Source organism: Myxocyprinus asiaticus, chromosome 38, assembly GCF_019703515.2.
Source record: "Myxocyprinus asiaticus isolate MX2 ecotype Aquarium Trade chromosome 38, UBuf_Myxa_2, whole genome shotgun sequence".
Lineage (NCBI taxonomy): Eukaryota > Metazoa > Chordata > Actinopteri > Cypriniformes > Catostomidae > Myxocyprinus > Myxocyprinus asiaticus.
Window position 1 is genome coordinate 20,569,168 of NC_059381.1, and position 24,670 is coordinate 20,593,837.

The 24,670-nt window shown below is 39.3% G+C and overlaps 1 protein-coding gene across 2 annotated transcripts in view; it reads right to left on the bottom strand.

Annotated features, from left to right (window-relative positions):
* Nucleotides 1-24,670, bottom strand: part of nfrkb (nuclear factor related to kappaB binding protein) — a 35,065-nt gene that overhangs the window by 1,616 nt on the left and 8,779 nt on the right. For both annotated transcript variants that reach the window (XM_051676868.1, XM_051676867.1), the window contains exons 10-25: nt 24,535-24,646; nt 18,081-18,207; nt 17,907-17,984; nt 15,189-15,268; nt 15,059-15,105; nt 14,886-14,946; nt 14,558-14,732; nt 13,687-13,793; nt 13,479-13,602; nt 7,039-7,118; nt 6,681-6,889; nt 5,962-6,232; nt 5,621-5,830; nt 3,352-4,134; nt 1,913-2,019; nt 54-189 (exon numbers count right to left, since the gene is read on the bottom strand). In XM_051676868.1, coding sequence (XP_051532828.1) covers nt 54-189; nt 1,913-2,019; nt 3,352-4,134; nt 5,621-5,830; nt 5,962-6,232; nt 6,681-6,889; nt 7,039-7,118; nt 13,479-13,602; nt 13,687-13,793; nt 14,558-14,732; nt 14,886-14,946; nt 15,059-15,105; nt 15,189-15,268; nt 17,907-17,984; nt 18,081-18,207; nt 24,535-24,646 — 2,707 coding nt within the window. The remainder of the gene's footprint in view (nt 1-53; nt 190-1,912; nt 2,020-3,351; nt 4,135-5,620; nt 5,831-5,961; nt 6,233-6,680; nt 6,890-7,038; nt 7,119-13,478; nt 13,603-13,686; nt 13,794-14,557; nt 14,733-14,885; nt 14,947-15,058; nt 15,106-15,188; nt 15,269-17,906; nt 17,985-18,080; nt 18,208-24,534; nt 24,647-24,670) is intronic.

Below are 24,670 nucleotides of genomic sequence, written 5' to 3' on the forward strand. Positions count from 1 at the left end.
GCAAAACCAGTTTTAGTTTGTTTGGGAGAGATGGTAAAGTCTGATCATTCAACCTGTGTGGCCTGTCCCTGCTGCTGGAGCTGTTGTAGCTGCTGAGCAGTTACAAAGCTGACGGGCTTGTTCCCAGCAATCAGCTTGGTGCCTGCTGGCATGGTAGTCAGGATAATGTTTCTCCCCAGACTGCTGATACTACAAGACACATTTGGCAAATCAGACTTTCAGTTCATACTGACCCATTTAAAAATGAAGTGTGTAATTTTTACAGTATGTTTAAACGCTTTCTTGTATCCAGTGTTGTCAACTAGTTTAAATGGAAAGTAGCTAAAGCCTGCTCGAAAAGTCGCTAAATGTCGCTAAATGACGTCATACACTAATTAGCATATTCGTGACGTCATCTCGTCTCATTTGCATTTTGCATAGTGTCCGCCCTTTACATGTGTTTGCCGTACATACTGTAATAACCTATTAATTCCCTATATCTATCAATCACTCAGAGAGAAAGTTAGAAGTGACAGAAACTTTATCTTTTCTCTCACACAGCGCTCAGCCATAACAAACCACTATGTGCATATATACAAAAATTCATTATTTTATTGTCTAAGTAAGTGTCTGAATTCAGAGGGTTCAGAAACAGGAATGAACAACTGTCTAAAAATCTCTTGTGATTAAGTGCATGAAAAGAATAAAAATAAACGGTCAAATTAAACTCTTAAATTTAAAACAAAAGGGAGCAAATACAGATTCATGATTGGTCCTTGACAACGCTGTTTGCACATGCGCAGCTCATTCACGTCTATGTCAGCTGCCGTGTGGTCAACTGATTGTGCTGCTCCGTCTTCTCGCCTGCTCACCTCTCTCTCTCTGTCAGTCTCACTGAACAGAGTAGACTCAGAGAGAGGTGTGTCTCCGAGTCCGGGCAGGAAAGCAAGACGACGCGCTCAGGGGGCAGTACTGGCGACTTTCTTCTACGGAAGGTAGCTAAGGGTTGTCCAAAAAGTCGCTAGATTTGTCGCTCGGCGCTTTTTTGAATAAAAGTCGCTAAAGAGGTCTGAAAAGTCGCTAAATCTAGTGACAAAGTCGCTAATTTGGCAACACTGCTTGTATCCTAATTTAATGTACAACTAAAAGTAAGCCATTTCTAAGTTGAATGGCTAAAGAATGTAAACACTGTGACTCTGTGGCACTTTCTAAACATTGCTCTGTTTGAGCATCACAACATGCTTGACATAGCTCAATTGGTTCACCCGTTGGTGTGCACTTAGGGTGGGACTATCAACCCCAATTGCACACCATTTCAATGAAAGAAATGGACCTAATTGAAAACAGTAATTAAGTTTGGTGATGCTAGTGGTGCAGAAATTACACACTTCACCTTTAACAAATGTTTTTTTTTTTTTTTTTGGATTTTTCCCCTTTTTCACCCAATTTGGAATGCCCAATTCCCAGTGCGCTTTTAAGTCCTCGTGGTCATGTAGTGATTCGCCTCAATCCGGGTGGCGGAGGATGAATCCCAGCTGCCTCCACGTCTGAGACCATCAACATGCGCATCTTATCACGTGGCTTGTTGAGCACGTTGCCACGGAGACATAGTGTGTGTGGAGGCTTCACGCCATCCACCACGGCATCTGCGCTCAACTCACCACGCGCCCCACCGAGAACAAACCACACTATAGCGACCATGAGGAGGTTACCCCATGTGACTCTACCCTCCCTAGCAACCGGGCCAATTTGGTAGGAGACCTGGCTGGAGTCACTCAGCACGTCCTGGGATTCGAACTAGCGAACTCCAGGGGTGGTAGCCAGTGTCTTTTACCACTGAGCTACCCAGGCCCCCCACCTTTAACTAATTTAAGATTGCGTTTTATTTATTTTTTTACAATATGATTATTAGGTGATATAGCTGAATTCTTACTTGGTGCTTATGTTTCCCTTAATTATGGGTGTGGTGACCACGCTCTTGTTTTTCAAAGGTTGGCTGAGGACAGATAGAGGCACTGTGATCCTTGTAGGAAGCTTTCCCTGAAAACAGAAAACTTGAGTTCAGACAGTTATGTTGACATACATAACAGGCAGTGTGTGCTTGATACACTACATTCTTCCACTGAAAGGTTATAAATCAGGGTGCCCTTTAAACGCCATTCTAGGCTTTTCACAAAACAATTAAGCATGGGTTAATGTCTTTTTTAACTCTAGGTTAAGCAAGATTTCACACTTTTAACCTTGGGTTATGATGACAAGGTCAGACCAGGTCAGGTCAGAAAGATTTCCTGTTTTAGTGGCATTCCCAAAATTAAAGGCTTATATATAAAAATAATTTAAAAAAAATGATTGTTTGATATCATTGTAAAGAAAACTTTTACATTTTCTTAATGATATAATGATAAATTCTAAGACTCTCAGCCTAAGAAACTGCTGAAAAAACAAACTAAAAATGAACTTTCTTCCTTATTTTTCTAAATTTACATTATATATCTCAGGGTGTAAGTAAGGTAGCACCGAAAAGCTGCTTTTGTTTTATTCCCAATCATGTCACCTGTAACTGAGTAAAATTTTGTGTTGATATGACAAAGCAATCAAAATATAAAGCATTACAAAAATAATTAATCCTAGTGTTCAAAAGCCTCTTCAAACATATAAAACATAATAATTGTACATAAGAACTAATTACAAATGCAAACACAACAATTATTAAAGGTATGCTCTCTCTCTCCAAAGCATGCAAGCATGAGTAACGAGATCTCATTCAGTTCAATTCTGTGTCATTCATTCCGTATTTCATTCTGGATTACCTACTGATTTATGTATCCGACTGCAGTGTTAACATTTTAAAGATAATCGCCTCCTCTAAGTAATGGTATGTGATATATTAGATTCCGTTTATTTTGCAAAAGTTATTGAAGTTATTGAAGTTATAAGCAAAAACGTGGCTTATAAACAACACCTGTTTACATGTAACTTATGTCAAAGATTATAAAATTATTAATAAATTATCAAAACGGAACACTTCTGTTTTGTCTGCACATTTCAAAGCACTTGTTCAGTTTTGGTCATAATACCTACATGCATTGTAAAGTAGAGCTTCCCCCCTTTAAACGATACCTATTGATACCTAAATGATACCCTTTGTGTTTTTCAAGTAGTTATTGATATTTTTGATTTTTTTTTTTTTTTAAAGCTTAAAGGGTTAACTCACAAATTGCAATGCTAAAGGTATACAGTGTGGATTAGTAATCCAGGGTAAAGTATGACCAGTGTTCAGAGAACAATATTAAAAATGACCCTGGATTAATAATTTCGATTGTGAAAAGTCTGTCAGGCTTATTGAATTTAAAAACCTAAAGGTAAACTTACTGCTTGTGTAGCTACTACAGTAGCACTGACCGGCACTTGTCTGACTGTGGTTGCGGCGGTACCCAGTGAGAGCGGAGAACCTGTGGTGGCAGGGCCGAGCGCCACGCCTTTGGCCCCTGCCACTCCACTGGTTGCTATGGTAACAGTGGCTGCCCCAGACGACACCGTGACAGGCTTTGCAGCTGTGGTGATGGTGCTAATTGAGACAGTCTGACCCTGTTTCTGAGGGATCACACCAAGGTTTGGCACTATTCGAATAGTAGTACCTGCTGCTTTCGAGTCTGAGGACGTGACGGTTGAGAATGTGCGGGCTTTGGGTTCAGCCATAGTGACAGCCAGGGCGGGCATGAGGCGGATGGCTGTGTCACAGGCTGCCTTGAGTTCTGGGTGAACTTTCACTAAGGTGGCAGTGCCTGTGGTGCCTAGAGAGGCAGGTGCTTTGGCAGCCAGTGTCTCAGCTGCTGCAGGTGGGGCAGTCTTAGAGGCAGGGGGTGAAGGCTGGGGTGAAGACACATGTAGAGTGGCAGAGATGCTCTTGCTGCCTGTGCTGGTGGCACCGCTCAGCATGTCTGGGGTGAGTTTGACGGTGGCCATTGGGGATTTAGTGAGGGTGGCCATCATGTCTGGAGTGATACGGAGCACTGTTTGACCTTTTGCATCAGTGGTAATTGAGGAGGGGGGGAGGCGGAGTACATCCTTTCCCTGGATGCGGAGATTAGTGGCGGTGAGAGGGATTCTTGCCCCACTCTGGGTCTTCACACCTAACTGGCCAGTGATGGCAACCTGTTTGAAACAAAAGAGAGTAACCCATGAAATGAAAATGGGTGCATTGCACAAAAACATGTCCAGGTCACATTTTACACCAAAATCAAAAGAAAAAATAAAATAAGAAACTGTATTTTGCAAAAAGAAAAAGTGTTTTTCATTGTGACATTATTTTTATAATAATTTAGCACATTTTCCCCTCAAATTCTCATGACTTTTGAGTGATAGGAGATTCTCACTAGATTCTAGAATAGAATTGTTTTTTCACATTATAGTAAAGAGAATGAAGAGCTATGTATAATTACTACATATAAATGCACGGCTAATCCTGATAGAAGGAAAACATTATTAGAGGTAAAAAGAAAATTTCTCAGTTGTGTCCAAGTCTTCACTGAATTATTGTTAGATATGGTGTATTAATACAGATTTGAAGCAGATCTGTAATTAAAATGATACTTAACTGTTAATTAACTGTATGCTTGTTTTGACTTCTATGCTGATGAATCCACCACACAGGAAAAAATTGAATTGCTAATTTTCGATTATTTTGGTGAGGCAAGTGGCCAATTTTGGGCTTGTTTTTCCAGACCTGGCTGCTTATTTCTCTTGCGAGATCTGGCAACATTGCAATTGGTATTTCACCCAACCCTTAGCGCAGAGTACTGTCATTTTAAAAAGAATGTTATTAACCATTCTTTTATTTTGTTCTAACCGGTAACCTTTTGGAAAGGAGGCTGCGGAACTTCTGAACCGGAACGAAAAAATACAATTTTTGCTCAGAACAAACCGAAATGAAAAACATTTAATTTTTAGTCCCTGGACTTAACCTCCAGTGTGCTGTCTGTCTGAACTGGTCTTAGAACAGTTCGAAATGCATCGTATTTTTGTCCTTACTTCATATGAAGCCTCTGAAAGCAAATTTTTTTTCCTCAATTGTGTTTAGCCGCATGCGGTTCCGCAATAAATCGCTCAAATTGTAAAAATGGCATATCGGATGAAACTAGAGACTCTAATATTTTGACTCACAGATTTCAATGTAAAAATGTAATTAGGTTTCTTACTAGATGTAGTTTTGTTGGCGTTTCTCCCAAAGAAAAACTCCGCTGTGGTCGGCGCCATGTTGTTTTGTCACATGACTTTAACCCTTGACTGAGAGCACAGAGTCTCCTGAACTGAGATCAGTCGGTAAAAGGTATATAAATTATGCGCTGCACATAGCGAAGCAAAAATACAACATCCACGCATGTGTACGCGTGGTTATACGAGGTTAAAGCCTGGTGTGACTGCCCCTTCACAATTAAAAAAAAATCTGATTGGCTCAAAAAATAGGTTTCAGTTTCTTTAAACAATATATAATTTACTTTTGGGATGAAAAGTAATTTGGGATGAAATATGACCTGGACATGCTCTTCATAGCTTGAAATTTCAACTTCATTGCATTGTATTTTAAAGTAAAAATTATTTTATATATCATCAGACAAAGTCACTCCGAGTCAGTTTGTACCTGTTTGATAATATTCTGGCTGCTGAGTCCCTGCAGTACTGCAGGTGATGCTGGGTTGTGTGCAGGGCTAGCGGGGGATCTTGTCTGAGGTTTGGTTACCGTGACAGCAGAGGCAAGACCTGAGACAGTCAGACTGGCCTGACCTTGTGAAGCCTGCACCTGAATGGGACTTCCTGCAGATGGGCCTCTAAGTGGAACAGTCACCACTGCCTGCTCACAGAAATACGAACAAGAATTTGAGCCACGTATTTAAACTGGAAAGCTCATAATGAGCTATATGCTGTCTGTTTATAAGGAAACATTACAATTTCCCAACTCTGTGGTAGGATGCTAGGGCACACCTGTGTGATGCTCTTGCCATGGGCCACAGTGACAGGCACCCTTATGTGATGAGGACTCTGGTGCACTAATGTTGTCGGCTGGCCTGCAGAGGAGGCAGGAAGCCCAGATTGGGCAGTGACTACTCGCACCTGAGGCAGAGAACCAGAGGCAGCCGAGTGTGCCACTACCCGGGTTGCAGGCTGAGCTGAGGCCTGCTGGGACACCTGTGGCTGACTGGCAGACAGCAGCGTTCCTAACTGAGGCATGGAGGGAGGGGACACCAACAGGACACTATGGACCAAAAGAGAAAGGATCCGATTAGGACCGTGAAAGTCTTGGGACATAAACATAGTGATACAGCTGAACATTGTGTCTTATTTGTAGGTACAAAAGGTTTACAAGAAAAAATGCACACATTAAATTAATTCACCCAAAAATGAAATGTCTGTCATCATTTACTCACCATCATGTTGTTCAAAACCATATGATTTTCTTTCTTACATAGACACAAAAGGAGATCGTTAGACTCAATCACCATTCACTTTTATTACATCTTTTTCATCCAATGAAAGTGGATGGTGACTGAGGGAGGCTTACATTCTGCCTAACGTCTCCATTTATGTTTCACAGATAGTTTTTTGGTGAACTATCCCTTTAATATAAAGACTTGATATCTTCTGGATTGGTTCTTAAGGGAATTTTTTTTTTAATTACTTAGGCTAGTTTTCAGTCTACTCACCTGGGACTAGATTTGACAGGCTCTGGTGCGCCTACTTTAGTTGGTGTGGCTGCTGTAGGAGGTAGGGGCGATTTGGGGGTTCCAGGGGTGCTTGGTGTGTGGGGTGGTTGGGGTAAGCTGGCAGCTGCATTGTTGACCCCTTCACTTCCTAAGCTCTGACCTGCCTCTGCAGCACCATTCTTACTGCCTGGCTCTTTACCAGCTGCCTTCTATAGTACACACAAACATGCACACACACCCATCAACATAAGCAACAGCTGATGCAAATCTTCATAAAGTTACAGTACTTTACATGTCAAATGAGTGTGTGGCAGACCACAGGTGACTAAAGTTTTTGTTGACATGTTGCTGAACTTACAGGTTTGGGTGCCGGTTTTGGCTTCTGTTGCAGAGCTTTCTTGGCTTTGGCAGCTGCTGCCTGGGCCTGGTGTATCCTCTCTGATTAAAGAGAGATTATCACATGTAGTATCTGATTTGTTTAGCAGCTAAGGGCTAAGACAGCTAAATCACAGTCTAAACATACAGTGTTTCATAATCAAGCACAGCAGCATAATTTTGAAATGTTTAATTGAAAGGCTGCATTGGATGAACAACAAGATTCTGAGGTTCCATAAATGTAAAACATACCATCATTTTGCAAAGTTCAGTAACGCTGATGATTAAAAAAGGGCCCTCTTTTAATTAATAAAGGTCATGCTGCCAAGTTCAGATTTCTCTGTTATTATTCATATTTGTTTATGTCCATTTGAGTATTATAAGTTATTGTTGTGGTTTTCTTCACCATTATTTATTGTTTATATTCAGGAATATTTTGAGGATATTTTTGGAAATGCAATTGGAATATATGCCTTGATGCGTACCTTGACTTGTGATGAGTAGGGGTTGGTAAAAATCGAACTTCATATCTTCATTTGAATGATCTCGATATCGATTTTTAAATCCTAAGATTGATCTTTTACTCTATGCGCAACCCTCTACTACAATGAGAGTAAATCTTTCACATTTGCAACCAAATTTTGCGCTATGTGACTAAAATGTATATATTTGGCAACTGGCTGGTAAATGTTTACATTTTACTTACCAGTAATGGGTAGTATAGTGGAGGAGTATTCAGCAGCGATATCCTTTCACAGTGCGTTAAATGTTGTTCTGTATGTGTCCAAAGACGAGATCCATGCAACCCATTTGGCATTAAATAATGTCTCTTTTAATACCCTATCTGTTCTTTACAGTCAGTTGTTGATCAAAAACAACAAAAAATAAACATGTAATTCTAATCATGCATAGCACAAATGAGATAAAGCCATTTGAATCCTCTCTCGTTAACATTAATTCATCTACAGATGCTCTTTACAGAAATGTCGGTTTTGTTAAAGAAACAGTAACGGTTTTAGCATGCGTTCAACAAATCAATGTAAATACTTGTAAATAGTATAAATTATGCAATAAACATGTAACAAAAAATAATATATGAAATATAATATCTTATTTATTGATTGAATACATTGATTTGTTCATTTTTAAAAAGCCTAATCAAATATAATTAGTAAAATAAATATTTTGTACCTAGTTCGAAGGTCTCCTGTATGCACTACCTGGCCAAAAGAAAAAGTCACTGTTTGGATTTAAATAAGTAGATACTTAAGAGCCTATGATTGGATCATTATTGCAGTGATTAATGTTTCAGCTGACAACAGTTCTTTTAACCCTAGCTGATGCAGTGTGTAGCTTCTCATTTCTTAAACAACTATGTCAGAAGACATATCCCGTGGTCGTGGAAAAAATGTTACTGTGTTTCAGAAGGGGAAAATTATTGGCCTGCATCAAGCAAAGAAAACAACTAAGGAGATTGCTGAAATCACTGGAATATCACTGGAAGAACTGTCCAATGCATTATTAAAACCTGGAAGGATAGTGGTGAACCATCAGCTTCACAGAAGAAATGTGGTTGGAAAAAAATATCAGTAGAACTCACCGCTATGTTTAATAGTGAAAGTATAATTTCCACATGCACAATGCGATGAGAATTTACAGGATTAGGACTAAACAGCTGTGTGGCCACAAGAAAGCCACTTGATAGTGAGGCTAATCAGAAAAAAACTACTTCAATTTGCTAGGGAGCATAAAGATTGGACTGTGGAGCAATGGAAAAAGGTAATGTGGTCTGATGAGTCCAGATTTACCCTACTCCAAAGCGATGGGTGCATCAGGGTAAGAAGGGAGGCGCATGAAGTGATGCACCCGTCATGCATAGTACCCTCTGTACAAGCCTCTGTAGGCAGTGTTATGATCTGGGGTTGATTCAGTTGGTCAGGTCTAGGCTTAGCAATGTTATGCGGCAGTAAAATGAAGTTAGCTGACTACCAGAATGTACTGAATGACCAGATTATTCTTTTCAATGGATTTTTCCTTCCCTGACTGCACGGGCATATTCCAGGACAACAATGCCGAGATTCATCGGGTTCATCAACACCAGGCCCTCATGGAGCTACGGAAGGAGCAGGAACACTACTTTAAGGTGCTCCTTCAGGCCCAAGCAGAGGACCGGCGGGCGTTGCGGAGCTTGTTGCCCCAGGAGAGGGCTTCCATTTCGACCCCGGCAGCAGTGGGCCCAGACAAGATGCTTGCTAAGATGGGAGCTCAGGATAACGTGGAAGCATTCCTGGAGCTGTTCAAACACACGGCCAGAGCGCAGAAATGGCCACCAATGCAATGGACAGTCCATCTCTTGTCGCTGCTGACCGGGGAGGCACAACTTGCAGCCCGACTTAAGGAAAGCCATGCTCGATGTCCTAAGGAAGCATGGAGAGGAGGGACCTTCAAACAGCAAATTCAATATGTTCTTGACCTGAGAGCAACACTCCACACACTAGGGCAATTAACACAGGAGAATTTGCTCCAGGCTCAAGAACATCAAAGCCAGCTGAATAATGGTGTACTCGGCTACGGGAATGGTGTACTCATCAACGGGAATTTGCACCGGGAGATAAAAGTTCTTGCATTACTCTCCACATCGAGCTCTAAATTACTCACCAAGTGGCAAGGGCCCTTTGAGGTCACATGGCGAGTCTGGGAAATCGATTATGAGTTTAAACTAATGGATAGAGGCGGAGCATGTCAGATTTACCACCTCAATCTCCTAAAACCATGGAGAAAGGTGGTCCTCGTGACTTTGGCGATGGTGGTTCTGGAGAGCGAGGAGCTCGGACTGGAGGTGAACTTAAAAGCCACTGATCAAGTCACCCCGGTCACTTGCGGAGACCACCTCTCACCGTCACAAATCACAGAGGTTGCCAGGTTGCAAGGAGAATTCTCCGATGTGTTCTCGCCTCCCCGGTCATACGAATCTCATTGAGCACCATATCGAAACGACCCCAGGGGTAGTGGTATGCAGTTGTCCCTACCGATTACCCAAACACAACAAAGTGGTTCAGGAAGAGTTAAAGGCCATGCTGGATATGGGGTAATGGGATAATAGAAGAATCCCACAGTGTCTGGGCCAGCCCGGTGGTGTTGGTTCCAAATTGGGATGTGCGAGACTAGTCGACTAAACGGTTCTGATGCTGCTAGTCGACACTGGAATTACTAGTCGGCTAATATTTCTCCCATTAAACTGATCATAATTTTTACACATTTACGTTTGGCTTTATATTTTAACAGAGGCTGCACTTAAATTACTGTGATATTAATGTTACATATTTTAAATAGAATTAATAATACAAACAGTATTTTAAAAGAGGATCTGGAGCAGATACAGAGTTTAATTTCACTTCAGGCTGCGCGTGCTGCTTCTTTCTCTCACTCGCGGCGCGCGCAGGAAAATGTCCTCTCGCTAGACAAGCAAACTCAGCAAAGTAGTTATGAAATCACTTCGGTGGTGCAGGAATCGGCTTTCCAAATTTTTGAAAGACCCTAAGGATGTTTTAACATTTGAGTCTTCTTTACATCTGTGCATGCTTGTACGTTATTTTTCCACTGAGCAGGCTTTTTCAAGCGCAGGATAATCGCCTCAGGTGAGTCAAGTCCCGTCTTTCACCGGACCATGTCGACGGGTTAATTTTACTAATCAAAAAATGTATGCTTTTGAGTAAGTAGCCTAGAAAATAACTGTTTAAGACTAGGTATGTCATTTTTTTAATCAGCTGATTAAGAAGGCTATTTTCAACGAGGTGCCGACTGCTTAATGGGTTAAACTATCTTTTATCTTCTGTGTGCATGTCATGTTTAGAATACATTAGGTTTATAGTAGGCTACATCACAGGCCTATTTTTTCTATCCTATAGCTACTTTTTTCTTTTTTTTTTTTTTACATCGTAACTGTTATTGGTTAGCGTTCTTTACCGAACAGCTGTCATATTAGATCAATGGTTAATGCATGACTGCACGTTGTGAAATACGCGCAACTTTTCACTGCATTTTTTTCTCTCTCATAGATTTGGCTTAGTCTACCTGTTAATTATTTTCAACAATGTCCTGACTGTTTTAATATGTTAAGTAACTTTTACTTGGTGATTTCCATTTAGAACAGGCTTTTAGGGTTGTTCCATTGATCCTGCACTATTCATTCAGTTGTTTTCAATAAATAAACCTGTACTCGCTAAAGGTGAATGCGTGTCGTGTTCTATATTTAATGTACAATGATCATAATGCAAGGCGAGCACGTCGCAGATAAATGCCCCTTTTCAGTGGAATTTAGCGTCGGATAGATTAAGTATTTTAAATGGGTCCCATAAAAACTTTTTTTATTTATTTTTTTTTTTTTTTTACTGTTTTCCGAAGGTTGGTTTGTCTTTAGACTAGTCGACTAGTCGGTTACAAAACTTCCGTTTAAACGACAGTCAAATTAGTCGTAGTGCACATCCCTAGGTCCGAAGAGAGACGGCTCAGTCCGATTCTGTGTGGATTATAGAAAAGTCAATGTGGTGTCTAAGTTTGATGCGTACCCGCTGCCACGGATTGATGAACTGCTCGATCGGTTAGGCACAGCTCACTTTTATTCGACACTGGATTTAACAAAGGGATATTGGCAGATCCCCTTAACTCCCATGTCCCATTAAAAAAAACTACATTTTCCACACCGTTTGGCTAACGTACAGCTACGTTTTAGCGGCTCATGGACAGAATCCTCAGACCGCATGCCCGAGACCTAAGACCAATGAGGTGAGACAGTTCCTGGGGCTGGCTGGCTATTATCGGAGGTTTGTGCCATGATTCGCCCGTCACCAGCCCGCTGACTGATCTTATTAAAAAGGGGGCACCAGATCCAGTCCAGTGAACGGAGCCGTGTCACTCTGCGGTGGGCCGTTATTGCACTCTCCTGACTTCTCTCTCCCTTTTATCTTGCAGATGAATGCATCAGACGGGGGTTGGGAGCGGTACTGTCCCAGATGGTGGAGGGGGAGGAACGCCCTGTGTTGTACATTCGTCGCAAGCTCTCGATGAGAGAAACTAAGTACAGCACAATCGAGGAAGAGTGTTTGGCCATCAAGTGGGCGGTCCTTACCCTCCAGTACTATCTGTTGGGATCTGCTTTCACCCTCTGTTTGGACCACACCCCGCTCCAGTAGCTCCATCACATGAGGGATGCCAACGCGCGGATCACCCGTTGGTATCTAGCTCTCCAGCCGTTTAAGATCGAGGTGGTCCTCAGGCCGGGGGCGCAGATTGCTGTTGCGAATTTCCTCTCCAGGAATGGGGGGAGTAAGTGACAGGCCTGATAGCTCCCCGGCCTGAGTCAGGCAATGGGGGTATGTGGTGATGGGTGCGTGGCCGAGCAACGTCTGTGGAGAGCGAGGCCGAGAGAGTGAGTAGGGTAAGGATCAATACCTGTGGGAAATCACCTCTAACAGCTGTTTTGTGTTTGCAGTGAGAGCAGAGGGATTTAAAGGGCAATCCAGGCCGCCGGAGGGAGAGAGAGACATACAAACCTGACTGTGCGTGTGATCAGCAGTGCTGAAAAGCAATTAGTGTGTGTATACTAAAAAGTATCAAAAATAAAGAATTACAAGAACTGTTCACCTGGCCCCCGCTTCCTCCTTGAGAGAGTACAAGAACCTTTTTACACAGTGTAATTAACAGTATTAGCTGGGAGTTAATTTATCTCATACGTAAGCAAAAGGGACCCATACCCATATGAATAAAAATCGAATCGAAATCGAATCAAGAGCTTGTGAATCTAAATCGAATCTGTATCAATACCCAGCCCTAGTGATGACCATTTTATCATAAGTGTTATAAGCCATTAATTGATAGCTGTTTATGCTACAACCCTGCTTGATTTAAAGATGGGCCATATCTGCCCATTATTCACATATTGGGTAAGTTCCTTTTATATGACATGCAAATCTATTGCGCATTTTCTACATTCTTCCTACTATCTGTTTGTACTTGTAAGCAATTGCATTGAATTCATTGTTGGAGGCTTAATTTATTTGTTGATTAAAGCATTATTTTTGTATTAATATTTTGTATCAACCAGAGCCAAATTTTTGTTATTGAGCCAACCCTAGGAACGACTCTTAACTAATCCATCTCATCCTCTTCATGACTTTTCTTAAACATATTTACAAACATCAGCATATGGAAACCTGATATGGCCTTCTCAGCACTAAACCTGTTCTACTACTCTGGCACGTGTACACTACAGCTGTACATGAGCTACATTAGTGTGATGTGTCAACACTAACAGGTACTCATTCTCTCTCATGATCTGCTTAATGCTTGTGGCAATGAAACCCTTTTTGTGACAAGAATGACTGTTTACGCAATGCACATGCAGCACTGTATAGAATTGCTTACCAAACTCCTCCTGGCTCCTGTCCCTGTGGAGGTAGATCCACAGCTTGCGGCCGATGTCGTATTTCACGCAAGGATCTTTCTCGTAATGGAGGCGGTCAAGGGCGCCACTTACCACCGTGTTCACCTACAAAAAAGACAAAGCGGATGACTATGACAGTGACTAATATGTTATAAGGGTAATTATGACAACATGAATTGTGTGTTTGACCTGTGCACTGGTGACATCAGGGGCTAGGAACTGAGAGTCCTTGAGTAATTCACAGATCTCCGCTCTGGTACCTTCTCCATTAGGCAGCCTGGCAGCAGCATCCCTCACTGTGTGATACAAACAGAAAAAACAAGCACAATCCTTTGTTTTTTCTCTATATGACCTCAATTCAACAATATGAATACTTTGAGATCTGATATTTCTTTCTGAGTTCTTGAATGAATTGATATTATTTAGAGCAGGGTTTCCCCACCAAGTCTACTTGATTTTAGGGGAACTGTTTGTGATTTCACTTGTAGCCACAATCAAATTATCAGCGCTTATTTCCTAGATTGTTTTAAAAACAAGAACATGTCGTGTTTTAATGGCCCCTAATACATGCCCACAGCTAAATAACATACAGAATATTGCTACTGTATGAAATAGAAAATCTTTGGTTTGTTTTCAGATTGAAAGTATGCAATGACATTTGTTATCATTAAAATAACATCTGACATAACACTCCTTTCTAAAGAAATGCACACGGATCCTGGAAAAGATAAAATTCCATGTAATTTGATATGTTAATAATAACATGTCCATGTGCAATTTAAGTGCATTTACAAGTATATGCTTTGATCTCAAAATATTTTTTGTTATAAGCACATATACAAAAGTTAGCTTGATTCTATTTAATAAAATGTGTGGATGTGTGCATAAATTAAGTGCTATTTTGAATGGGTGCAGAGGTTGTGAAGCATCTGAAAAAGGGATCCCCTGAGAAAAAGGTTGGGAACCACTGATTTAGAGGAACTGACACCAAAAACAGCAGGAAAACGGGTCCTGATTTACTAAACAAAACTGCAATTCTTAAAGAGCACCCAGTAGTTACCAAGAGACAGTATGGTGACATAGGCTGGTCGGTCTGATCGCAGTAAAGAGTGCTCTCGTGCTTTATTGAGTGATGTCTCCTTGTCGAAAACTCCCTTGACTGGTCCCACCACAGACTCAAAGCCGTGCATTCGGTAAGTGAAGGCTTTGTGTGGCTGATCATAACGTTGCTGCTCCTGTTACACAGACACACTTCTGAGAAACAGAAATAACAAACTACATTCCGCAAGCACTGCAACAATGCGGTTGACAACACGCATCCTTAGTTAAATAACAAATAAATTTTTTCTTATCAGTCAAATCATGGTATGTGCTCAATTGACACTAACCTGCTCTTGAAAAACATGCCTTTCTTCTCCTGTACTAGGCCTCACCACATAGTCTGTCCAACTAATAAACAGCAGAAAAAACGGCATGAAGTAAAAAGACAAAGCAATCTTTGTATTGAAGTTTGATGATCACTGTGTTAAGTAAACACACTGTAGGCCACAGTCAAACTCACACTCTTGGAGTTGGAGGAGTCAGTTCTGCAGTTTCCTCCCCCTCCTGCTGTAAAACAAACACAGAATGAGAAATGGAGGAGTGTGTCATCATGACATGTTACTTGGAAAAGTGTGGAAGCTGTTTAATACCTTGATGACCATGTGATCCTTTGATTCCAGCCACAACTGGCACAGGGCACTCAGATCTTTGTCTCCATCCTGACTTGGGCCTGTACAGAACAATATAAAGAAATGTACACAATAGGGATGTAATGGTATGACGGTATGATGGTATACCGTAGTATTAAAAACAGATGGTTTCCATACCTTTGACTTTTCCTTAATGACGGTATTGTGTGAAAAAAATTATATATATAAATATATATACATATAAATTTTAAAAAAGTAAATTAATTATATTTCCATTTACTAATGGTTCATTTAATAATAAAAAATACATTTGTTTAAATAAAAAATGTTTAAATGAAAGATGAAAAAGTCACGTCTTGTCACAGACCAATGGACAGCAGCACATGAGCGCTGTGTAGAACGAAATGTCGGACACGGAGGAGCCTCTTTTCCCCCCACCTAAGCGGTTAAAGTCTGCTGTGTGGGAGTATTTCGGTTATTTAAAAGACACAAGAGGCAACATCTGTGTTGACGGACACCCTATTTGCAAAATGTGTCGGAGAAAAGTGTCGGCTCAGTCGGGAAACACTTCAAACATGAAGCACCATCTCCGAGAGCACCATCCCACTGAATTTGTGGACATGAATGTAAGCGAAAAACTCCGTGAACTGTCTGGTAATCAATTAAAAAAATATAGATCCCCTGGGGGGGCCTGGGTAGCTCAGAGGTAAAATACGCTGGCTACCCAGGGCGTGCTAAGTGACTCCAGCCAGGTCTCCTAAGCAACCAAATTGACCTGGTTGCTAGGGAGGGTAGAGTCACATGGGGTAACCTCCTCGTGGTCGCTATAATGTGGTTCGTTCTCGGTGGGGCGCGTGGTGACATGAGCGTGGTTGCCGCGGTGGATGGAGTGAAGCCTCCACACGCGCGATGTCTCCATGGCAACACGCTCAACAAGCCAGGTGATAAGATGCATGGGTTGATGGTCTCAGACGCAGAGGCAACTGGGATTCATCCTCCGCCACCCGGACTGAGGCGAATCACTACGCGACCACAAGGACTTAAAAGCACATAGGGAATTGGGCATTCCAAATTGGGAGAAAAAGGGGAAAAATCCCCCCCTCCCCCCAAAAAAAACAAACATATTATCTATATCTATCTATCTATCTATCTATCTATCTATATATCTATCTATATATATATATATATATATATATATATATATACACCCATTCATAGAATACATAAGTGCTTATCTGTAACATTTTGAAAGACTAAGGCAATGATGTATTTGCAAAATAATAAAATCCACGAAAGTCAAATTTACTGTGGTAAAACAATATATTACCTACAAATGTGACCTGATCCATCATTTTGGGTCATTTTGTCCCCAAAATGCATTTTGAATGCCATCAATAACACATTAAGTAAAATATATAAATCACATATATACAAATTAATGCACAAATGTAATAACATTCTGGCAATATACTCCTCTCGAATGTATTGTTCTAGTCAAATAATGAACTACGGGCATTAGATGAGATAAATGTCACGCGTTAGATGACAAGCCGACTCCCCGTGGTTGAAACACAGATTTGGCATGCAGATTAAACATTTTAGTAATGTATACTGTATCTTTTAAAATCTCTGATATTTTCCATTTTGTGCTACTTGTAATAATGTACATACAATGATACACCCGCGGGCCATGAGTGTTGCTCAGTGACGCTGCTCCAACTTGAGGCAAAAACAGTGATTGGTGGTCATGGTAAAGACTGTCAAAATAACATTTGTGAATTTCATGATTCAAATTTTTTTTAAAAATAAAATTAAAATCCTTTTATCTCATTTTGTTGGAGCAGGTCACAAATGTATCTTGTTTGGCTCAATTAGACTGCAAAAAATATTTTTCTCAAGATACATTAACTTGATTTCTTTTACACAATATATTTACACTATATAATATAATGTTGTGTTTTCAGGGTAATTTATCAAAATTCAGCAAGGTTTATGCTTAAAACAACGCTCCGCCTCAGCACAGAAAACATAAATATGCTTACTTTTAGCATCACAACCTACCCTGACTTGATATCGAGTATGAATCTGATTTGACATTTTACATTTTTCAATTATATTAAAAACCATTTGACTTATTGCAAAAAAATTTTTTTTTACCTTTTTTTTAAACTTGTTTTATGATTATCTTATGTCATGTGATTAAGAAAGTGTTCTAAAGAAATAAAAAATAAAGTTAAAGAACTTGTTATAACTAAAAATCTGTGTGTTTATCAGACATGTAACAAACCTAAAATTAAAGGTTTATAAGATAAGCACCATAATACCGTGATATCGAGGTATTTTTTGTGATGTTTTCATACCGTTACATCCCTAGTACACATCCAGTAAAAGGTTTGGACACACTTGAACGAATTTATGTTTCTCATGATCTTAAAAACTTTTTTGATCTATAGGCTTATGCTTTAAAATATTTTTTAAACAAAGAGAAATTCTGTCTACGTATGGAAAATTTTAAGTAGGTGTGTCCAAACTTTTGACCTTATACATCTAACATGTTTGAGAGAGTATATCTTCTTTGTTTGACCTTTCTGTAAAGCACTTACAGAATACAATGGAAGATGTCAGACTTGTGAAGGAAAATTACAGTATATGTAACCTTCAATAACTCAGTAGCTGATATTTCAAGGAGAAGAAATACTACAGGGGAGATCATCTTACCCATCCATTTCCATTGCTGGGAGTGTTCTATGAATTCCACTAAAGGTGTGAATCCACTGGGCAGAGACAACACACCAGCTGCAGAAAAACAGAAATATCAATCACAAATCTGAATCTATACAGATTGGCTGCAGTGAACCATAACCTTTCATCAGAAATCATAGTTAGACTTACATTTGCTTTCTCCAGCTAGAAACTGTAGAGCAGGCATGACCAAATCTGACCAGCAGAGGGCCAAAGAGAACCAGGGGTTGAGTGTGCTGGCTGGGGATGACTGCCACTGCTGGACTTTCTCCTCCAACTGAGTGTGACAATAAGAAGGACAATCACAACACCCTGTTCTATCTGGTTAAGGATATATGAATAAAAATCTTGTTAAAAATAATAATGGATATTTTCCACACTGATTTTTTCTCTCACTAAATTAACATTAAAACAAGAATTACATTTAGCCTAGTAATTTTCATTTATATGCAGCAATATAATACATAGCAAAAAAAACAGTAATATGTACTTACATATTTTAACAAATGATTTAATATAGGAAAAATGCCTTGCAGAGATTTCCATGAGCTTTTTTGAGTGATGATACAAACAAATCTGAACAGCCAGTTTGAACTAATTTATAGAAATAAATTGATCTTTCCAAATCTATCGGCATTTTTGCATATGAAGTTTAAATCAGAGATGCTATTAGAACAACTCAGACACAAAACTAGCCAACTGGGATGTTTTTGTTTTTTGGAAATGTAATGCCCAAACAAAAAGCACAAGAAAATCATTGAGATATTCATATATAATTAATGGCAACACTTTCTATGAAGCCCATAATTGTATTGCATTGTAAAGGCTTTAAACATGCATTATACTCTATTCATAATATCTCATAATACACCTTATAATAAGTTATAACTTTTCATAAATAATTATAACTAAAGTTATAATACATTATAAGACTTCCCCTATTCATAATTATTCTTAAGAGTATAATGCATTAAACACAAGCAACATCCAATGTTAACGCAGCAGAAGCTAATAAAGTTAATCATATAAGTGCTGTATAGTGTATACAGTCAAAAGGCCTTATGACATGATCATATTATAAGTGGGCATTGCCTGCTTTAAATAAAAGTTACAAACGCAATATCTTCTTATAAACAGCCATAACATAAACTTGTACCACACAATACATTACACATACACATATACATACACACACTACCGATCAAAACTTTTGAAACACGACTGAAATGTTTCTCATGATCTTAAAAATCTTTTGATCTGAAGGCATATGCTTAAATGCTTGAAATTAGTTTTGTAGACAAAAATATATTTGTGCCACCATATTAATTTATTTCATTATAAAACTAAAATTAATAAAAATAAAAAAATGTTTTGAAATTGATGACTTGGACCAAAAAAGAAAGAAAAGCAGCCAATAAGTGCCTAACATAGATGGGAACTCCTTCAATACTGTTTAAAAAGCATCCCAGGGTGATACCTCAAGAAGCTGGTTGAGAAAATGTCAAGAGTACATGTCTGCAAATTCTAGGCAAAGGGTGACTACTTTGAAGATGCTAAAATATAACACAGTTTTGATTTATTTTGGATTTTGTTTAGTCACAACATAATTCCCATAGTTCCATTTATGTTATTCCATAGTTTTGATGACTTTACTATTATTCTAAAATGTGAAAAAGAAAATAATTATAATAAAGAATGAGTAAGTGTTTCAAAACTTTTGACTGATAGTGTGTGTGTGTATATATATATATATATATATATATATATATATATATATATATATATATATATATATATATATACACACACACATACATACATACACACACACACACACACACACATACACACACACACACACACACACACACACACATACATACACTGGAGGCCAAAAGTTTGGAATAATGTACAGATTTTGCCGTTTCGAAGGAAATTGGTAATTTAATTCACCAAAGTGCCATTCAACTGATCACAAAATATAGTCAGGACATTACTGATGTAAAAAACAGCACCATCACTATTTGAAAAAAGTCATTTTTGATCAAATCTAGACAGGCCCAATTTCCAGCAGCCATCACTCCAACACCTTATCCTTGAATAGTCATGCTAAATTGCTAATTTGGTACTAGAAAATCACTTGCCATTATAACAAACACAGATGAAAGCTATTTGGTTTGTTAAATGAAACTTAACATTGTCTTTGTGTTTGTTTTTGAGTTGCCACAGTATGCAATAGACTGGCATGTCTTAAGGTCAATATTAGGACAAAAATGGAAAGAAGAAACAGCTTTCTCTAGAAACTCATCAGTCAATAATTGTTTTGAGGAATGAAGGCTATACAATGCTTGAAATTGCCCAAAAACTAAAAATTTCATACAAAGGTGTACACTACAGTCTTCAAAGACAAAGGACAACTGGCTCTAACAAGGACAGAAAGAGATGTGGAAGGCCAGATGTATAACTAAACAAGAGGATAAGTACATCAGAGTGTCTAGTTTGAGAAATAGATGCCTCACATGTCCTCAGCTGACAGCTTCATTGAATTGTACCCGCTCAACACCAGTTTCATGTACAACAGTAAAGAGAAGACTCAGGGGTGCAGGCCTTATGGGAAGAATTGCAAAGAAAAAGCCACTTTTGAAACAGAAAAACAAAAAGAAATGTGGGCAAAGAAACACAGACATTGGACAACAGATAATTGGAAAAGAGTGTTATACATCTTAACCCCATTGAGCTTTTGTGGGATCAGCTCGACTGTAAGGTGCATGAGAAGTGCCTGACAAGACAGCCACATCTATGGCAACTTTTATTTGACTATATGAAAATACATACATTAAGTTAACAATGCCTTTAAACAGCTGGGAAAATTCCAGAAAATGATGTCAAGCCTTCAGGCAAGTATCCAATTAGTTTCTGAAAAGAGGTGTACTGAACTAGAGGTGTACTTGTGGATGTATTTTAAGGCCTATCTTCAAACTCAGTGCCTCTTTGCTTGACATCATGTGAAAATCAAAATAAATCAGCCAAGACCTCAGAAAACAAATTAAGGACCTCCATAAGTCTGGTCCATCCTTGGGAGCAATTTCCAAATGCCTGAAGCTACCACGTTCATCTGTACAAACAGTAGTATGCAAGCATAAACTCCATGGAACCATGCAGCCATCATACCTCTCAGGAAGGAGACACATTCTGTCTCCTAGAGATGAATGTAGTTTGGTGCGAAGTGCAAATCAATCCCAGAACAACAGCAAAGGACCTTGTGAAGATGCTGAAGTAAACAAGTAGACAAGTATCTATATCCACAGTAAAATGAGCCCTTTATCGACATAACCTGAAAGGCTGCTCAGCAAGAAAGAAGCCAATGCTCCAAAACTGCCATAAAAAAGCCAGACTACAGTTTGCAAGTGCACATGGGGACAAAGATCTTACTTTTTGGAGAAATGTCCTCTGGTCTGATGAAACAAAAATTTAACTTTTTGGCCATAATGACCGTCGTTATGTTTGGAAGAAAAAGGCTGACGCTTGAAAGCCGAAGAACACCATCCCAACTGTGAAGCATGGGGGTGACAGCATCATGTTGTGGGGGTGCTTTGCTGCAGGAGGGACTGGTGCACTTCACAAAATAGATGGCATCATGAGGAAGGAAAATGTTGTGGATATATTGAAGCAACATCTCAAGACATCATCCATGAAGTTAAAGCTCGGTTGCAAATGGGTCTTCCAAATGGACAATGACCCCAAGCATACCTCCAGATTTGTGGCAAAATGGCTTAAGGACAACAAAGTCAAGATATTGCAGTGGCCATCACAAAGCCCTGACCTCAATCTGATAGAAAATGTGTGGGCAGAACTGAAAAAGTGTGTGCGAGCAAGGAGGCCTACAAACCTGACTCAGTTACACTAGTTCTGTCTGGAGGAATGGGCCAAAATTCCAGCAAAGCTGAAATAAATCATTCTCTGTACTATTATTTGGACATTTCACATTCTGAAAATAGTGATCCTAACTGACCTAAGACAGGGAATGTTTTCTAAGATTAAATGTCAGGATGTGTGAAAAACTGAGTTTAATTGTATTTGGATTAGGTGTATGTAAACTTCTGACTTCAACTGTCTATATACAGTTGTGCTCAAAAGTTTGCATACCCTGGCAGAAATTGTGAAATTTTGGCATTGACTTTGAAAATATGACTGATCATGCAAAAAAACTGTCTTTTAAGGATAGTAATCATATGAAGCCATTTATTATCACATAGTTGTTTGGCTCCTTTTTAAATCATAATGATAACAGAAACCACCCAAATGGCCCTGATCAAAAGTTTACATACCCTTGAATGTTTGGCCTTGTTACAGACACACAAGGTGACACACAGGTTTAAATGGTAATTAAAGGTTAATTTCCCACACCTGTGGCTTTTTAAATTGCAATTGAGGTCTGTGTATAAATAGTCAATGAGTTTGTTAGCTCTCACGTGGATGCACTGAGCAGGCTAGATACTGAGCCATGGGGAGCAGAATAGAACTGTCAAAAGACCTGCGTAACAAGGTAATGGAACTTTATAAAGATGGAAAAGGATATAAAAAGATATCCAAAGCCTTGAAAATGCCAGTCAGTACTGTTCAATCACTTATTAAGAAGTGGAAAATTCGGGGATCTCTTGATACCAAGCCAAGGTCAGGTAGACCAAGAAAGATTTCAGCCACAACTGCCAGAAAAATTGTTCGGGATACAAAGAAAAACCCACAGGTAACCTCAGGAGAAATACAGGCTGCTCTGGAAAAAGACAGTGTGGTTGTTTCAAGGAGCACAATACGACGTTACTTGAGCAAAAATGACCTGCATGGTCGAAAAAGCCCGTTTACAATATGCCCGAAAACATCTTGATACGCCTCACAGCTTCTGGCACACTGTAATTTGGAGTGACGATACCAAAATAGAGCTTTATTGTCACAACCATAAGTGCTATGTTTGGAGAGGGGTCAACAAGGCCTATAGTGAAAAGAATACCATCTCCACTGTGAAGCATGGTGGTGGCTCATTAATGTTTTGGGGGTGTGTGAGCTCTAAAGTCACGGGGAATCTTGTGAAAATTGATGGCAAGTTGAATGCAGCATGTTATCAGAAAATACTGGCAGACAATTTGCATTCTTCTGCACGAAAGCTGCTCATGGGACGCTCTTGGACTTTTCAGCACGACAATGACCCTAGGCACAAGGCCAAGTTGACCCTCCAGTGGTTACAGCAGAAAAAGGTGAAGGTTCTGTTGTGGCCATCACAATCTCCTGACCTTAATATCATCGAGCCACTCTGGGGAGATCTCAAACGCGCGGTTCATGCAAGACAACCAAAGACTTTGCATGATCTCGAGGCATTTTGCCAAGACGAATGGACAGCTATACCACCTGCAAGAATTTGGGGACTCATAGACAACTATTACAAAAGAATGCACACTGTCATTGATGCTAAAGGGGGCAATACACAGTATTAAGAACTAAGGGTATGCAGACTTTTGACAGGGGTCATTTAATTTTTTACTTTGTTGCCATGTTTTGTTTTATGATTTTGCCATTCTGTTATAACATACAGTTGAATATGAATCCCATAAGAAATAAAAGAAATGTGTTTTGCCTGCTCACTCATGTTTTCTTTAGAAATGGTACATATATTACCAATTCTCCAAGGGTATGCAAACTTTTGAGCACAACTGAATATATATATCACGGAGTGATACACACAGTGAAGCGTCCGAGTGCTGATGATGTGAGACCATCAGTACTCATGGAACATCTCTCGTCCAATCAGATTTGAGGAACGGAACTAACTGTCATATACACACACACACACACATATACATTATATATATATATATATATATATATATATATATATATATATATATATATATATATATATATATATATATATATATACATATATATATATATATATATACATACACACACACACACGCACACACACACACACACACACACACACACCGATCAGCCACAACATTAAAACCACCTGCCTATTATTGTGTAGGTCCCCCTCGTGCCGCTAAAACAGTGCCCTAAATCAGCACTGCTGTGATTGCCTACAGCACTCGGCCTGCGGCCAAATCACAGCAGTGCTGATGTAGGGCCATACTGCTTGTGTGATATTGCTTAAATATATTACAAAATATATATATATATATATATATATATATATATATATATATATATATATATATATAATACATTATAACTTTTGCAGATAAAAGTGGATGTTGCTTGTGTTAAAATGCAATATACTCTAAGGTATAACTATGAAAAGGTAAGTATCATAATGTATTTGAATTGTGGTTACAAATATTTATGAGAAGTTATAAATTATAAGGTGTACTGAGACATTATAATGCCTTTACAATGGATTATAAATATGGGCTTCATAGAAAGTGTTACCAAATTAATATTATAAGTTTACAATATCACTAGCAAAATCATTGCGAGTATATCATGAATATTTTATATATCTCCCAGCCGTATACACATTTTGGCAATCGTTTTTATCTTCAATTTTCCCTTCAAAATGTAGCTTTACATAAAATGGGGGTAGACATACCACAGAGCATGTCGCTAGGCCTTCAAGCCTGAGGATGTCTTCAAGCAAATGAAAAAAGCTGATGGCAATCTCCTCCACTGTGTCAGGGCTGTTCTGGGACTCGTCCATTGGCCTTGAGTACAATGCGAGACAGATT